At 38.2% G+C, this 14,155-nt stretch overlaps 1 protein-coding gene across 1 annotated transcript in view; it reads right to left on the minus strand.

The window, feature by feature from the left end:
- Positions 1-1,714: 1,714 nt before the first annotated feature.
- The window catches only part of NAALADL2 (N-acetylated alpha-linked acidic dipeptidase like 2), a 1,185,913-nt gene continuing 1,173,472 nt past the window's right edge, over positions 1,715-14,155 (minus strand). Inside the window, exon 14 of the mRNA XM_044292072.1 lies at positions 1,715-2,722. Within this exon, the coding sequence (XP_044148007.1) occupies positions 2,524-2,722 (199 nt within the window). The 3' untranslated portion in view covers positions 1,715-2,523. The remainder of the gene's footprint in view (positions 2,723-14,155) is intronic.

The following is a 14,155-nucleotide window of genomic DNA, read 5'->3' on the forward strand; positions in this document are numbered from 1 at the left end:
ACAATTAAAACAAAACAGGTTCTTGCTGTATATTTAGAAAACATCTTATTGTAAACTTGCCCTTTGTTTTCACTTGTTCTCTACAAGGGCAACTTACATATACTTATATATATATTTGTGGAATTGTATATTCAGTTTTTAGTTTTTTTTTCTTTTTAGATTTAATGCATGGACTAAAATGCCTCCAATTATATTCAATAGCTTTCATAGCTTCAAACAGCATAAAAAGGAGATTCTATCTGAGCCTATACATTTAGTATTTTTTACATTCATAGGAGAAATGTTACAGAGTCGCAGTGGCTGCAGGGCAACAGTACATATGTACATATTAGACTTTCTGCACAGCAAGAAGTCAATAAATCTTTCTGGCAAAAGTTCTGCTTTTCAAAAATATGTTTACATTTTTATTCATGCGGCCATATTTTTTTGTATGCTACCTGTTTTAAAAAAATGATAGCACACAGACCCATATATGTCAAAGGAGCTATTCATTTTAAAGGATTCTTACTTCCTGTTCTATTCTAGTCTATTTTTGTGGATCAGAATACCCATTTTTATTTGTGGGTGTGAGAAAAAAATATGGATTGCACACAGAGACAACTGATTTTTGTTTTCACTTTTTTTTTTGAGGATAGATAATTATACCTGCTGAATGAGCTGTAAATTAAGCAATGCTTGTAGCAGAGTATATCTCTGTAATATTGCATACGATGGAGCATGTCATGATGAGTTATATGGGATTTAACAGGAAAAAAAAATATCTGAGAATAAATACAGAATAAAGCCCTGTGCACCTTTCCAGATTGCAAGATAGATTGGTAGTGTTGGATTGGGGAAGCTCTGGATGGTGAGTTTAAGTTGTTTTACAATTTTTACTGGCCTCCTTACAGCTTGCATATAAAAAATATAAAAATAAACCTCTTTAATATAAATAGATCATAAAATTAGGTTTCTAGTTTTTGAAAATCTATGTTTATATTGGTAAGAGGTCTTTTTTTTACACTATTGAGCTCAAAATCTGTTGTATAGGCTTAATTTCTAATAAAAAAATAATAAAATAACATACTGTAGCTTCAACTAGAGGGATTATGCAATTAATCAGCATACTGTAATAATATATTAAAGGGCTTGTCTGAGTTATGAAAAAAAAAAAAAATATATATATATATATATATAGGACTGTAAATCTGATGGACAGCAATATATAACTGAGCTAAGCAAGTTTTAGGTAAAAAAAAAAAAAAAGGTATTTCCTAATTTCTCGGGTTCTCTTCTTGATCTTTGTTTATCTGCAATAACAACAATGTCTGCCCCTCCCCTGCTCTGCAGAGGGAGTGAATACAAGTGCTGCCCTGAGTGACATGTCTGCATGCTGGGAGCTCCTGTGCCCAGCATTTGTCTCCTCACTGCCTGCAGCTATTTAGTAAAGCCTTCAGCCATAAGTTTGTGCAGCTGAAGGGGTTAAGAATCCAGGGAGAGAGCAGACAGCTGCAGACGGCAGTGAAGGGGGGGGGGGGGGGGCATGGCCAGCACAGTGACGTCTCATGTACAGACACACATCTGCTCTTTCAGGCTTGTGCACGGAATCATCATCAGAGCAGGGAGAGAAGCTGACATCACAGGTCATGTGACCCCCAGTGAAATCTGAGAAACCAGCAACTGGAGATAAAGTAAGTGAATTGTAAAGTCCTTTCATTTGTCTAGTTAGAAACATACAAAGTACAAAAGTGCAGTGCAGTATTTTAAAGGAATTAGGTGTATCATTTACTGGTATTTAATATTATTTGAATGTTTATTTTGAAGGATGCAGCTTTTTTAAGTAAAATGTAAAAGGCTCTGCTTGTATCTCTAATTATAGATTAAATATTAATAATTGACCTACAAACTAAGCCCTGCCCATTATTCATTTTGTGACAGAATTTTGGGTTTGCACACACTCCAGTAAACCGCAAAAAGAATTAGTTTCCCTTTAAAATAAATAACAGAACAGAACAGAAAAAAACAATAGAACAGAAAATTATTAATCTATGTGTGTTCTTTTTCTATAAACGTTTTTTTAGAACATAAACAAACAGATCCCACCAAGAAATCAGCTGGAAATTAAGTAATATGGAAGATTTCAGTTAAGAAAATATCAGTTGTTTTTCATCCATTTCCTTCACTTTTTTTTTAAATCAAATATCTCATCAGAAGAATAAATTACAATAGAAACCAATGCAAGCAAATCCCAGTCTGTAGGGTTGACTTTTAGATTATAACACCTACACAATTGCTTCACAAGTCGTCAGGGAAGAAAAGAAAACTTGTCCGATTTTTAATGAAATTCAAACTCCATTTCATCACATTGAAAGAAATAACAGTCACCTGTGTGCAGAAACTTATATTAAGATAGTAACTCTGCGTGGGTTCACCGTTTGTGTGGCCTCATATAGATTTAGATATAGCTTTACCAGTTCATTAAATATGACCTTTACTGAATTTATTTGGAACAATATTTATGTGGCTATAGACTTAAATAACCAGTTAGTCTTTTTCTTCTAAGTCACTGTCAAACAGGTGTAGACCTTCTTTGAAATACAACTCAGCAGAGCTAATGCTGTTCAACACCTCTTGCAAAGCTGTCATAAGGGTTTCATTTGACTTTGTAATCCTGCAATGCTCTTGTGCTTCTTGAAGTATTGAAAACCGACTTGATGTTTCATCCAATCTGTACAAAAGGTTTCTAAAGGATTAGAATGAGAAATATGAAAATGCTAATATTGTGCTAAGTTTTGTGCAATCATAGAGCCCTGTTAGTAAGCCTTTATAAAAATAAAATACAATAGAAGGCTAGACAGTATACATGTAACTGAAATCAGGACAATTATGTAAACCATGATTATAAAACAGATAGCTATATCCATATGTTCTCTTGACTGCAGGACCAACAGCAGTCTTTCTGAATGCCTCATCCTTATAAGTGTTCATGTGTAAAATTCTTTGTGAATAAATAAATTGTATACTATGGAATCCTGATCTAACATAATTTCATATAATTTGGAACCACTTCTCTTTGGAAGTTAAAGCTTTAGATTGCTAAAGGTTTAATATTAGTGTTGATCACGAATATTTGAATTGCGAATTGCGAATTTTAATCGCGAATATTGGCACTTCTAGAATTCGTGAATATTTAGAATATCACTAAATATATTCGTAATCGCAAATAATATTTTTTTTTTGAATACCAGTTCATGCAAATTTTTATGCTAAAATATTTATGCGATCAAGAAAATAATGCCTGGAGATCACGAATTCGCGAATTCTCTAATATATGGCGAATATTCGTCCAAATATACGCAAAATATCGCAAATTCGAATATTGCCCCTGCCGCTCATCACTATTTAATATTAACAGTTGCAAGACGGACATAGGAGTTAACATCTAACGTGCATTTCTTTAGACAAAAGTGAGAAATGTTGATTTGATAACCATATTTATTTAGTACCATCTGATTTTAGAGCTAAATCTATGTAGGCACTAAAATACTTACATTTCAAACAATATAGTATTTTATGTTTTACAGTGCTGTCTAATAATATGGTAAACACAATGGTTCTATTAAAACACTAAAAAGTAAAAGGTAAAGTGAGCCTGTCATCTCCAAAATCAGCTTCAAAGTAAGCATATCACCATGTAGGGTAGGTTCCCCTGAAATATATCTTTCTTGTGAAAATCCAGTCCATTAATCCTGAGAAATGCTTAGTTTTAGTGCAATATAAAAAAGGTTTTCAGTGCACTGTGGGTGTGGCCAATCCATTATATGCAACATTATTTCACAAGTAACACCACCCAGCAACTTCCCGTCTTGTTTGATATCTAGTCCATGAGACTTCAGAGCCTGTAGCAATGACATAGTGGAAACCTTGTGTACCAAACTGAGCAGTCTTGCCCACAGTCCATTGAAAACCTTATTTGCATTCTCAGGATTAAGCAGCTTTTAAATGCTCATGTGTGTTTTGTGAGACGGACACATTTCCTGGACTGATTGCAGCTCATTTAAGTGACTATGATGAGCCACAGTCAATCTGGGATATATGGCTGTCACACAGACTGCACACAACCATGTGAAACCAGCCATAGAGGTACAGTTACAAAGCTATTGATATGTACTTAATGGCAGGGATGGAATAAACAACAGAGCTGTCACACAGTATAAACCATATTCTGAACATAGAAACAAAAAAACAAAAAACAAAAAATATGTGCAAAATTGGCCTTTTTTTCATTCTCCCAAATAGAATAGCAAAAGTTATTCAATACTTTTCATGTATACATTATTACACAATGGTGGGTTACAAAAAGGCAGTTTTGTAGAGGGAGAGAAAGCATTTTTGATTCAGGTAGAATCGGCACTTACCCAAATCTAATTTCGGGACCGATTTGGATGCATTGGACTAAAATTTCAGAAAATGTGCTAATCTCTAACAAAGATGGACATGTGTAAGTCTGTTAAAGATATATCTGTGTAGCATGCAATAGCTGTCTATATGTATGTAGATGTATTCTGTGTATGCATATGCGATTATGTGTATATAAGTGTACAGTATATGGATATACAGTACGTGTATGAAGATGTATTTGAATGCATATGTAGATATACATACAGGTAAACATGTATGCATGTATGCAGCTAATAGTAATGGACGAACATCGGCCGGGACGATGCGCAAAATCGTGATCAAATGTTCTCAAACCGCAAAGTTGCGGCGGGCCCCATTCACTTTAATGGCAGGCAAACCTAAAAAACCTTCAGGTCATATTTTCAGCCACCAAACACTTACAAGAAGTGCACAAATCGTCCCCACAACATGGACAGTGACATACCAGAGGGGGATCAATTGCAAAAATCCCCACAAAAAAAATATGTATTTTAATCAGGGGAAACTGTCAAAATCATAGAAATTTTTTATTTTAGGCGAGGGGAGTACAGGCCCCAAACATTAGGCATTCACCGGACAGTAAACATCAAGTGATTATGTGGCTGGAGGTATGTTACACGGTCATTGGATATCAGTTTTACTGCAGACCAGTACAAATATATGTCAAATACATATGTTTAAAAGAACTAAAAATATAAAATTTGATTAAAAACAAGGCTAACAAAATCCCCCCTCTTGAATAAACCCCAATTAATAATAGGTTGCATTCGATAACACGTGGTCGTCACAGATGTTGAATTCCTCCAAGGCCCTAACAATTAGGCATTCACCGTACAGAAAAGATCAAGTGATTATGTTGCTGGAGGTATATTAGACTGTCAATGGATATCAATTTTACTGCAGGCCAGTGGACTACAGGCCCCAAAAATTATTCATTCACCGTACAGAAAAAAACTATTGATAATGTGGCTGGAGGTACATTTGGTGTTCACCGTATAACAATTTTTACTGTTGGTCAGTTAGATTACAGGCCACAAAAATTATGCTTTCACCGTACAGAGAAGATCAAGTGATTATTTTGCTGGAGGTATATTAGACTGTCAATGGATATCAATTTTACTGCAGGCCAGTGGACTACAGGCCCCAAAAATGATTCATTCTCCATACAGAAAAAAACTATTGATAATGTGGCTGGACGTACATTTGGCGTTCACCGTATAACAATTTAACTGTTGGCCAGTTAGATTACAGGGCACAAAAATTATGCTTTCACCGTACAGAGAAGATCAAGTGATTATTTTGCCGGAGATATATTAGACTGTCAATGGATATCAATTTTATTGCAGGACAGTGGACTATAGCCCTGTTAAGGGAAATATGGCTTTCAGCCAGAACAAATTGGACCCAGTGATATTCACCCATTCAGTATGGCCAGTAGCATTGTGTCCCTTGTTAGCATATCTAAGGCAGTTGAACAACATCCTCTAGACCAAGAGATGGAGGAAGATATTTGGGTGGTCACAGGGTGGAGTCTATGGTGGGGGGCTGGGACACAGCAAGATATAGGTGAAAGTTGGGAGTGAGGTTGGGTCTCTCTCTTCCTGCTACCCACTGGACCAAGAGCACTTCAGCAGCAAGCTAAGTTATATGTGTGCGTATGTGGGTATGTATACAAGTATAATATCCCAGTAGACTTTATATGTGTACATATAGATATTTGTAGTCGGCAATTGTATTACCAATAGATTATATATGCTGTTTATGCAGGAGTCTATATGTACATATACTAATGGTCAGGTACTGGATGTGAGTTGGTTAGAAGAGTAGATCCAGCAGACTGTATATTGGTGGACTCTGGATATACTGTATATACATACACATTATTAGCCACATTTGTTTAGCATCCACGGTGGGCAGGAACGGAGGTGGCTGTGTGTGGTGGTGTCATCTATGTATTGTGTTATCTGTATCTCTATATGCATAATGTCCATTGCTTTGTCATCTCTATGTTATCAGTAAACTATTTTTATATATAAGTATCTGCGAGGGTTGTGTGTTGCTCCTGGGGTATATGAAGGACTGGAAGAGGTGTAATGATACACAGAATAATCGGGTTGTATGAGAAACAAGGGCAACATGCTAGGAATAGAATAGAAGGGATGGAAAATGGGGATATACATAAATCTCCATTTTCCAAGAAGCAAAAATCCCCTCTTCAAGGCCCCAAAAATTATTCATTCACCGTATAGAAAAGAACAATTGATAATGTGGCTGGAGGTACAATAGGCGTTCACGTATAACAAATTTACTGTTGGCCAGTTAGATTACAGGCCCCAAAAATTATGCATTCGCCATACATAAAAGATCAAGTGATTATGTGGCCGCAGGGTATATTAAACGGTCATTCGATATCAATTTTATTGCAGGGTAGTACAAATACATGTCAAATACATACGTTTAAAAGAACAAAAAGTTTAAAATTGGATTAAAAACATGGCTAACGAAATTCCCCCTGTTGAAAAACCCCCAAATGAGAATAGTTAAAATTCGATAACATGTGGTCTTCACAGGTGTTAAATTCCTCCGAAGTCCCAAACATTAGGCATTTACCGGACAGAAAAGGCCTTTTATGCCGCTGAATTTACATAAGACAGAGATCATTATTTATTTTGGGTTGTAACAGATATGTGTGGGCTGGCATGAGGAAATTCAATTACACGTGGTCGTCACAGGTGTTGAAAACCTCATTCATTTTTAGAAATGTGAGGTAGTCCACACTGTCGTGAGCTAGGCGAGTGCGCTTATCGGTCACGATCCCCCCTGCTGCGCTGAACGTCCTTTCGGACAAGACGCTCAAAGAGGGGCAAGCCAAGAGTTCAATGGTGAATTGTGCCAGCTCTGGCCACAGGTCAAGCCTGCACACCCAGTATTCAATGGGTTCCTCACTTCTCAGAGCGTCCACATCGGCCATTAACCCAATGTAGTCAGACACCTGTCGGTCTAGGCGATCACTGAGACTGGATCCGGAGTGCAGCTGTTGATGGGTTGGCTGCAAGAATGATCTCATATCCAAAGTGACCAACACATCTTCAACCGCCCTCTTCTTGCATGCGCTGTAGGTTTGGTACTCGCATCTGTTTCTCTGTGGGTGTAAATACCTCTGCCAGCGCCGGCAACAGCAGAATGCAGCATCTCCCAAAGCAAGGCCTGGAAATGCTGCATTCTGACAGCCCTCTGTGATGCTAGTAACATGTCTGCCATTTTGTGTTTGTACCGGGGGTCTAAGTACGTTGCCACGCAGTACTGGTCCTTGCCCTTGATGCTTTTTTATGGGGGTCCCTCTTCAAACCCTGGAGCATGAAGGCCCCTTTTTACACTAAATTGGAAGTGGCCTGGCTCCTGCTCATCACCCAGGAGAATGTTGTCCTCAGTCTCCTTCCCCCATCCGCGGACAACACCAGGGATCTCAGAAAAGTTTAAAGCCTGCTCTTCTTGCTCATCCTCCTACCCCCAGGCACCATCCTCCCCTGACTCCTCTTAAGATTCATGAATGTCCAAAAATAAAAAAATGGAGACAGCACGTCCAAAAAGTTTTTTCCAAAAAGCGGAACTTTATTCCAGATGCAACATTTTGGCTTAGTGATATCCTTTGTCAAGCACCCACAGCATCAATTCTTAGGAGTGCTGTTCACCTGTATTCTTGATTCCTCTTAAGATTCCTGATGACTTGTCTCAGATGGAGTAGCCCCCCTGGGAATTCATTCAGCATTGCAACTTCCTCATCTTCCTGCTACTGCTCCTTGACGGCTTGATCAATTGCACTACGCAATGCACGCTCCAAAAAGAAGGCGTAAGGTCCGATGTCACTGATGGCGCCCAGGCTGTGACTGACCAGTTTGGTGATCTCATCAAATAGTCGCAGTGGTCTGCATGCGTCACGCATGAGCAGCCACTGGTGCAGTGAAAAAAACTCCCTAGAACCTATCGTGCCACAGAGTTCGTACAGGTAGTCGTTAACAGCATGTTTCTGCTGGAGCAGCCCATCAAACATATACAAGGTGGAGTTCCAGCACATTGGGCAGTCACAAATCAGACGTCTGAGAGGCAAGTGGAGTCGCCGCTGAACGTCAGCAAGCCATGGCCATGTAAGATCTTCTAAAATGGCCAGAGATTTTCCTGGCCTGCTGCAAGACATCCCTGACCCCGGGGTATTTGTCACCGAAGTTCAGGATGTGTGCCATGCACGGCACGTGTGTCATTTTGCCCTGTTTCAGCATGCTCAGCAGATTGGCACCGTTGTTGCACACCACTTTACTAACTGTCAAATTGATTGGGGTTAACCACTGATTGGCCTGTGATCGCAAAGCTGAAAGTTGTGCAGGACCGGTGTGGCTCTTCACTTTCAGACACAACAGCTGCAGCACAGCTTGGCAACGTCTCACCTGGCACGTCAAATAGATTCTGGGGAGCTTGGGGGGTGCAGAGGAAGAGGCGGTACCAGTGGAACAAGAGGAGTCAGCCGAGGAGGAAACAGAGGGTGGAGTAGGAGGAGGAGAAGAGGAGGCAGGCCTACATACAATCCGTGGCGGTAACAACAAAATCCACACAGGTGCCTTGGGTTGCATGCTTGACGGCCGTCAGAAGGTTCACCAAGTGGGCACTTAAAGTTATATACCTTCCTAGACCACGTGTCTCTGGTCAGATTTATCTTGGCACCGACACTGTGTAAAGCTCTGGGATGCCCTTCTGTGAGAAATATTTCCTTCCTGGGACCTTCCATTTGCCTATGGCAACAAATTTTCTAAAAGTCCACCAGTTTATATGGCAGTAGTTGGAGGGCTAGCCGTTCCGAAAAGCATGCGGTCAGCCGTTGAGGGTTGGGTCTGGCTGGGTCTCCTAGGCAACCTTTTAGTGTATTGCTATGTGTAATACACTAACAGGCAATGCATTACAATACAGATATATTGTAATGCATTGCAGAAGGGATCAGCCCCCCAAAAGTTGAAGTCCCAGAGTGGGACAGAAATAAAGTTTTAAAAAAAAAGTAAAATAAAAGTGTTTTCAATAAAATAAGTTTCAAGTTAAAAAAAGAAAAAAAAGCCCCTTTACCCCGATTTTATAATAAAAAAAGAAAAACGAATAAACACACATATTAGGCATTGCCGCATTTGTAACGACCGGCTCTATAAATATATCACATGATCCTCCCAGTCTGATAAACACCATTAAAAAAAAAAAAGTTTAATAAAAAAGCAATTTTTTTCACCTAAAATCACTAAAAGTGCAACACCAAGCGATCAAAAAGGCGTATGCCCCCCAAAATAGTACCAATCGTACCATTACCGCATCTCTCAAAAAATGAGCCCCTACATAGGACAATCGTCCCCCCCAAAAAATAAAACTATGGCTTTCAGACTATGGAGACACTAAAACAGGATTTTAGTTATCACCACATTCACAACAACCTTCTCTGTAAAAATGTCACATGGTTTAACCCCTTAGGTGAATAATAGTAAAAAAAATAAGATAAAATTGGTGTCAAAAAGCCATTTTGTAACCTTAGATCACAAAAAGTGTAATAGCAAGCAATCAAAATGTCATATGCACCCCAAAATCATACCAATCAAGCCATCATCTCATCCCGCAAAAATGATACCCTACCTAAGACGATCACTAAAAAAAATAAAAAAAATAAACTATGGCTCTCAGAATATGGAGACACTAAAACATTATTTTTTTGGGGTTTCAAAAATGCTGTTATGTAAAACTTAAATAAATAAAAAATATACATATTAGGTATTTCCACTTCCGTAACTACTTGCTCTATAATAATATCACATGACCTAACCCCTCAGGTGAACACCTTTAAAAAATAAATAAAACGGTGTCCAAAAAGCAATTTTTTTATCACCTTACATTAAAAAAAGTGATCAAAAAGTCATATGCACCAGAAAATAGTACCAATCAAACCGTCATCTCATACCGAAATAAATGAGCCCTTACATAGGACAATGCCCCCCCCCCCCCTAAAAAAATAAAAATATGGCTTTCAGACTAAAAGGTATTTCCACATCCATAGCAGCCTGCTCTATAAAAACATCACATGACCTAACCCCTCAGGTGAATACCTTTATAAAAAAAAATGGCTAAAAAGATATTTTTTGTCACCTTACATCACAAAAAGTGTAATACCAAGCAATCAAAAAGTCATATGCACCATAAAATAGTACCAATCAAACCGTCATCTTATACCGTTTATTATGTAAAACTGAAACAAACAAAAAAAAAAAGTTATCATATATGATATTGTCGTGTCTGTAACAACCTGCTCTATAAAAATAGCTCATGATCTAACCTGTCAGATGAACGTTGTAAATAACAAAAAATAAAAACAGTGCCAAAATAGCAATTTTTTTGTTACCTTGCTTCACAAAAAGTGTATTAGTAGCCAAAAATCATCTGTACCTTAAAATAGTACCAACAAAACTGCCACCTTATCCCATATTTTCCAAAATGGGGTCACTTTTTGAAGTTTCTACTCTTGGTATGCATCTAAGGGTCTTCAAATGTGACATGGAAAATTAAAATGATCCCAGTGAAATCTCCCCTCAAAAACCATATGGCGTTCCTTTCCTTCTGCGCCCTGTCGTGTGCCCGTACAGCAGTTTTTGACCACATATGGGTTGTTTATGTAAACTACAGAATCAGGGCAATAAATATTGAGCTTAGTTTGGCTGTTAATCCTTGCTTTGTCCGCTGAAAAAAATATATTAAATGGAAAATCTGCTCAAAAAAGTGAAATTCTGAAATTTCAAATCCATTTTCAATTAATTCTTGTGGAACACCTAAAGGGTTAACAAACTTTGTAAAATCAATTTTAAATACCTTGAGGGGCAAAGTTTCTAAACTGGGGTAACTTTTTGGGAGTTTCTACTCTAGGGATACATCAGGAGGGCTTCAAATGGGACATGGCATCAAAAGAAAATCTGCCCTCCAAAAACCATATGGCGTTCCTTTCCTACTGCACCCTGCTGTGCGCCCATACAGCAGTTTACGACCACATAAGGAGTGTTTATGTAAACTACAGATTCAGGGCAGTAAATATTGAGTTTAGTTTGTCTATTAATCCTTGCTTTGTTAGCAGAAAAAATTATTAAAATGTTAAATCTGCCTAAAAAAGTGAAATTCTGAAATTTCATATCCATTTTCAATAAACTCTTGTGGACCACATAAAAGGTTAACAAAGTGTGTAAAATCAGTTTTTAATAACTTTAGGGGTGTAGTTTCTAAACTGGGGTCACTTTTTTGGAGTATCTACTCTAGGGGTGCATCAGGGGGGCTTCAAATTGGACATGGCATCAAAAAACTGTCCATTAAAAGCTGAATACCAAAAACCATATGGCGTCCCTTTCCTTCTGAGCCCTGCCGTATGGCCATAAATCCATTTACAACCACATATTGTATTTCTGTAAACTGCTGAATCAGGGTAATAAATATTGAGTTTTGTTTGGCTGTTAACCTTTGCTTTGCTAGCGGAAAAAGTGAAATTCTGAAATTTCATTTCAATTTTCATCAAAAGGTTAACATCATTTGTAAAATCCGTTTTGAATATTGAGGGGTGTAGTTTCTAAAATGGGGTCATTTTTGGGTGTTTTTTTAATTATGTAAGCCTCACCTGAACTGGTCCTTAAAAAGCGGGTTTTGGAAATGTTCTCAAAAATTTTAACATTTACTTAACTTCTAAGCTTTTAACATCCCTAAAAAAATTAAAATGGCATTCACAAAATAATTCAAACATGACGTAGACATATGGGAAATGTAAAGTAATAAAATGCTAATGAAATATTTTGATTCAAATTTACCACTGTCATGAAGTACAATATGTGATGAGAAAACAGTCTCTAAAAGCGTTTTAAAGTTATCACTACATAAAGTGACATGTCAGATGACAAAAATCAGTCTGGTCCTTAAGCTGAAAAATGGTTCAGTCCTTAAGGGGATAAAGAATTTATTTGTCTTGCACTGCTGAACTTAAGTATTTGAACACCTGAGAAACAGCAAGAATTCTTGCTCTCAAAGACCTGTTACTGTTCCTTTAAAAAGTTCACCTCTACTCCACTCATTAATCTAACTTAGTAGCACCTGCCTGAGCTCTTTAAAGAAACCTGTCCACCCCACAGTCAGTCAGATGCCAACTACTACCATGGGCAAGACCAGAGAGCTGTCAAAAGACACCAGAGACAAAATTGTGGACCTACACAAGGCTGGAAAGGGCTATGGGGCAATTGCCAAGCAGCTTGTCGAAAATAGATCAACTGTAGGAGCAATTGTTAGAAAATGGAAGAGGCTAAAGACGATTGTCAGTCTCTCTCGGACTGGGGCTCCATGCAAGATCTCACCTCGTGGGGTATCACTGATGATAAGAAAGGTGAGGAATCAGCCCAGAACTACAAGGGAGGAGCTGGTCAATGACATGAAGATAGCTGTGACCACAGTTTCAAAGGTCAATGTCGGTAGAACACTATGCCGTCATGGTTTCAAATCATGCATTGCACAGAAGGTTCCCCTGCTGAAGTCATCACATGTCCAGGCCCGTCTGCCTCTGAAGTTTGCTAATGACCATCTGGATGATCCAGAGGAGGCATGGGAGAAAGTTATGTGGTCAGATAATACCAAAGTAGAACTTTTGGTCTAAGCTTTACTTGTCGTGTTTGGAGGAAAAAGAAGGATGAGTTGCATCCCAAGAACACCATCCCTACTGTAAAGCATGAAGGTGTTAATATTATGCTTTGGGGGTGCTTTTCTGCGAAGGGGACAGGATGACTGCACTGTATTAAGGAGAGGATGAATTTATTGTGATATTTTGAGCAACAACCTCCTTCCCTCAGTCAGAGCATTGAAGATGGGTTGTGGCTGGGTCTTCCAACATGACAACGACCCGAAGCACACAGCCAGGATAACCAAGAAGTGGATCCATAAGAATCATATCAAGGTTCTGGAGTTGCCTAACCAGTCTCCATACCTAAATCCAATAGAACATCTTTGGAGGGAGCTGAAACTCTGTGTTTCTTAGCGACAGCCCCGAAACCTGACAGATCTAGAGGAGATCTGTGTGGAGGAGTGGGCCAAAATCTCTGTTTCAGTGTGTGCAAACCTGGTCAAGAAGTACAGGAAACGTTTGACCTCTGTAATTGAAAACAAAGGCTTTTGTACCAAATATTAACACTGATTTTCTCAGGTGTTCAAATACTTATGTTCAGCAGTGCAAGATAAATAAATTCTTTAAAAATCATACAATGTGATTTCCTGATTTTATTTTATTTTTTAATTCTGTCTCTCTGAGTGGGAATGCACCTACAATGTGAATTTCAGACCCCTCCATGATATCTAAGTGGGAGAACTTGCAAAATCACAGGGGGTTGATATACTTCTGTTCCTCACTGTATGTGTGTGCGCATATTTTTTTATACATATCAAGTGTGTGCATCTGTGTATTGTAAATATAAATGTGTATGCATCTGTGAGTATATATAATTTCACTATTCTATATGAAAACAGACCTGATGGGGGACAAAGGAGGATGTTTGAATACATTTGATGTATGTGTTAGGAGTTACATACATCAGCATGGTATGGTGAGAGTAAAAAATGAACAATGCCCTTGTTATTATTGATACATAAAATGCACCACTAAATAGATTGTGTTCTGAAAAAAAAAATATTTTCTGTGGCTCTG

This window comes from Bufo gargarizans, chromosome 4 (assembly GCF_014858855.1).
Source record: "Bufo gargarizans isolate SCDJY-AF-19 chromosome 4, ASM1485885v1, whole genome shotgun sequence".
Lineage (NCBI taxonomy): Eukaryota > Metazoa > Chordata > Amphibia > Anura > Bufonidae > Bufo > Bufo gargarizans.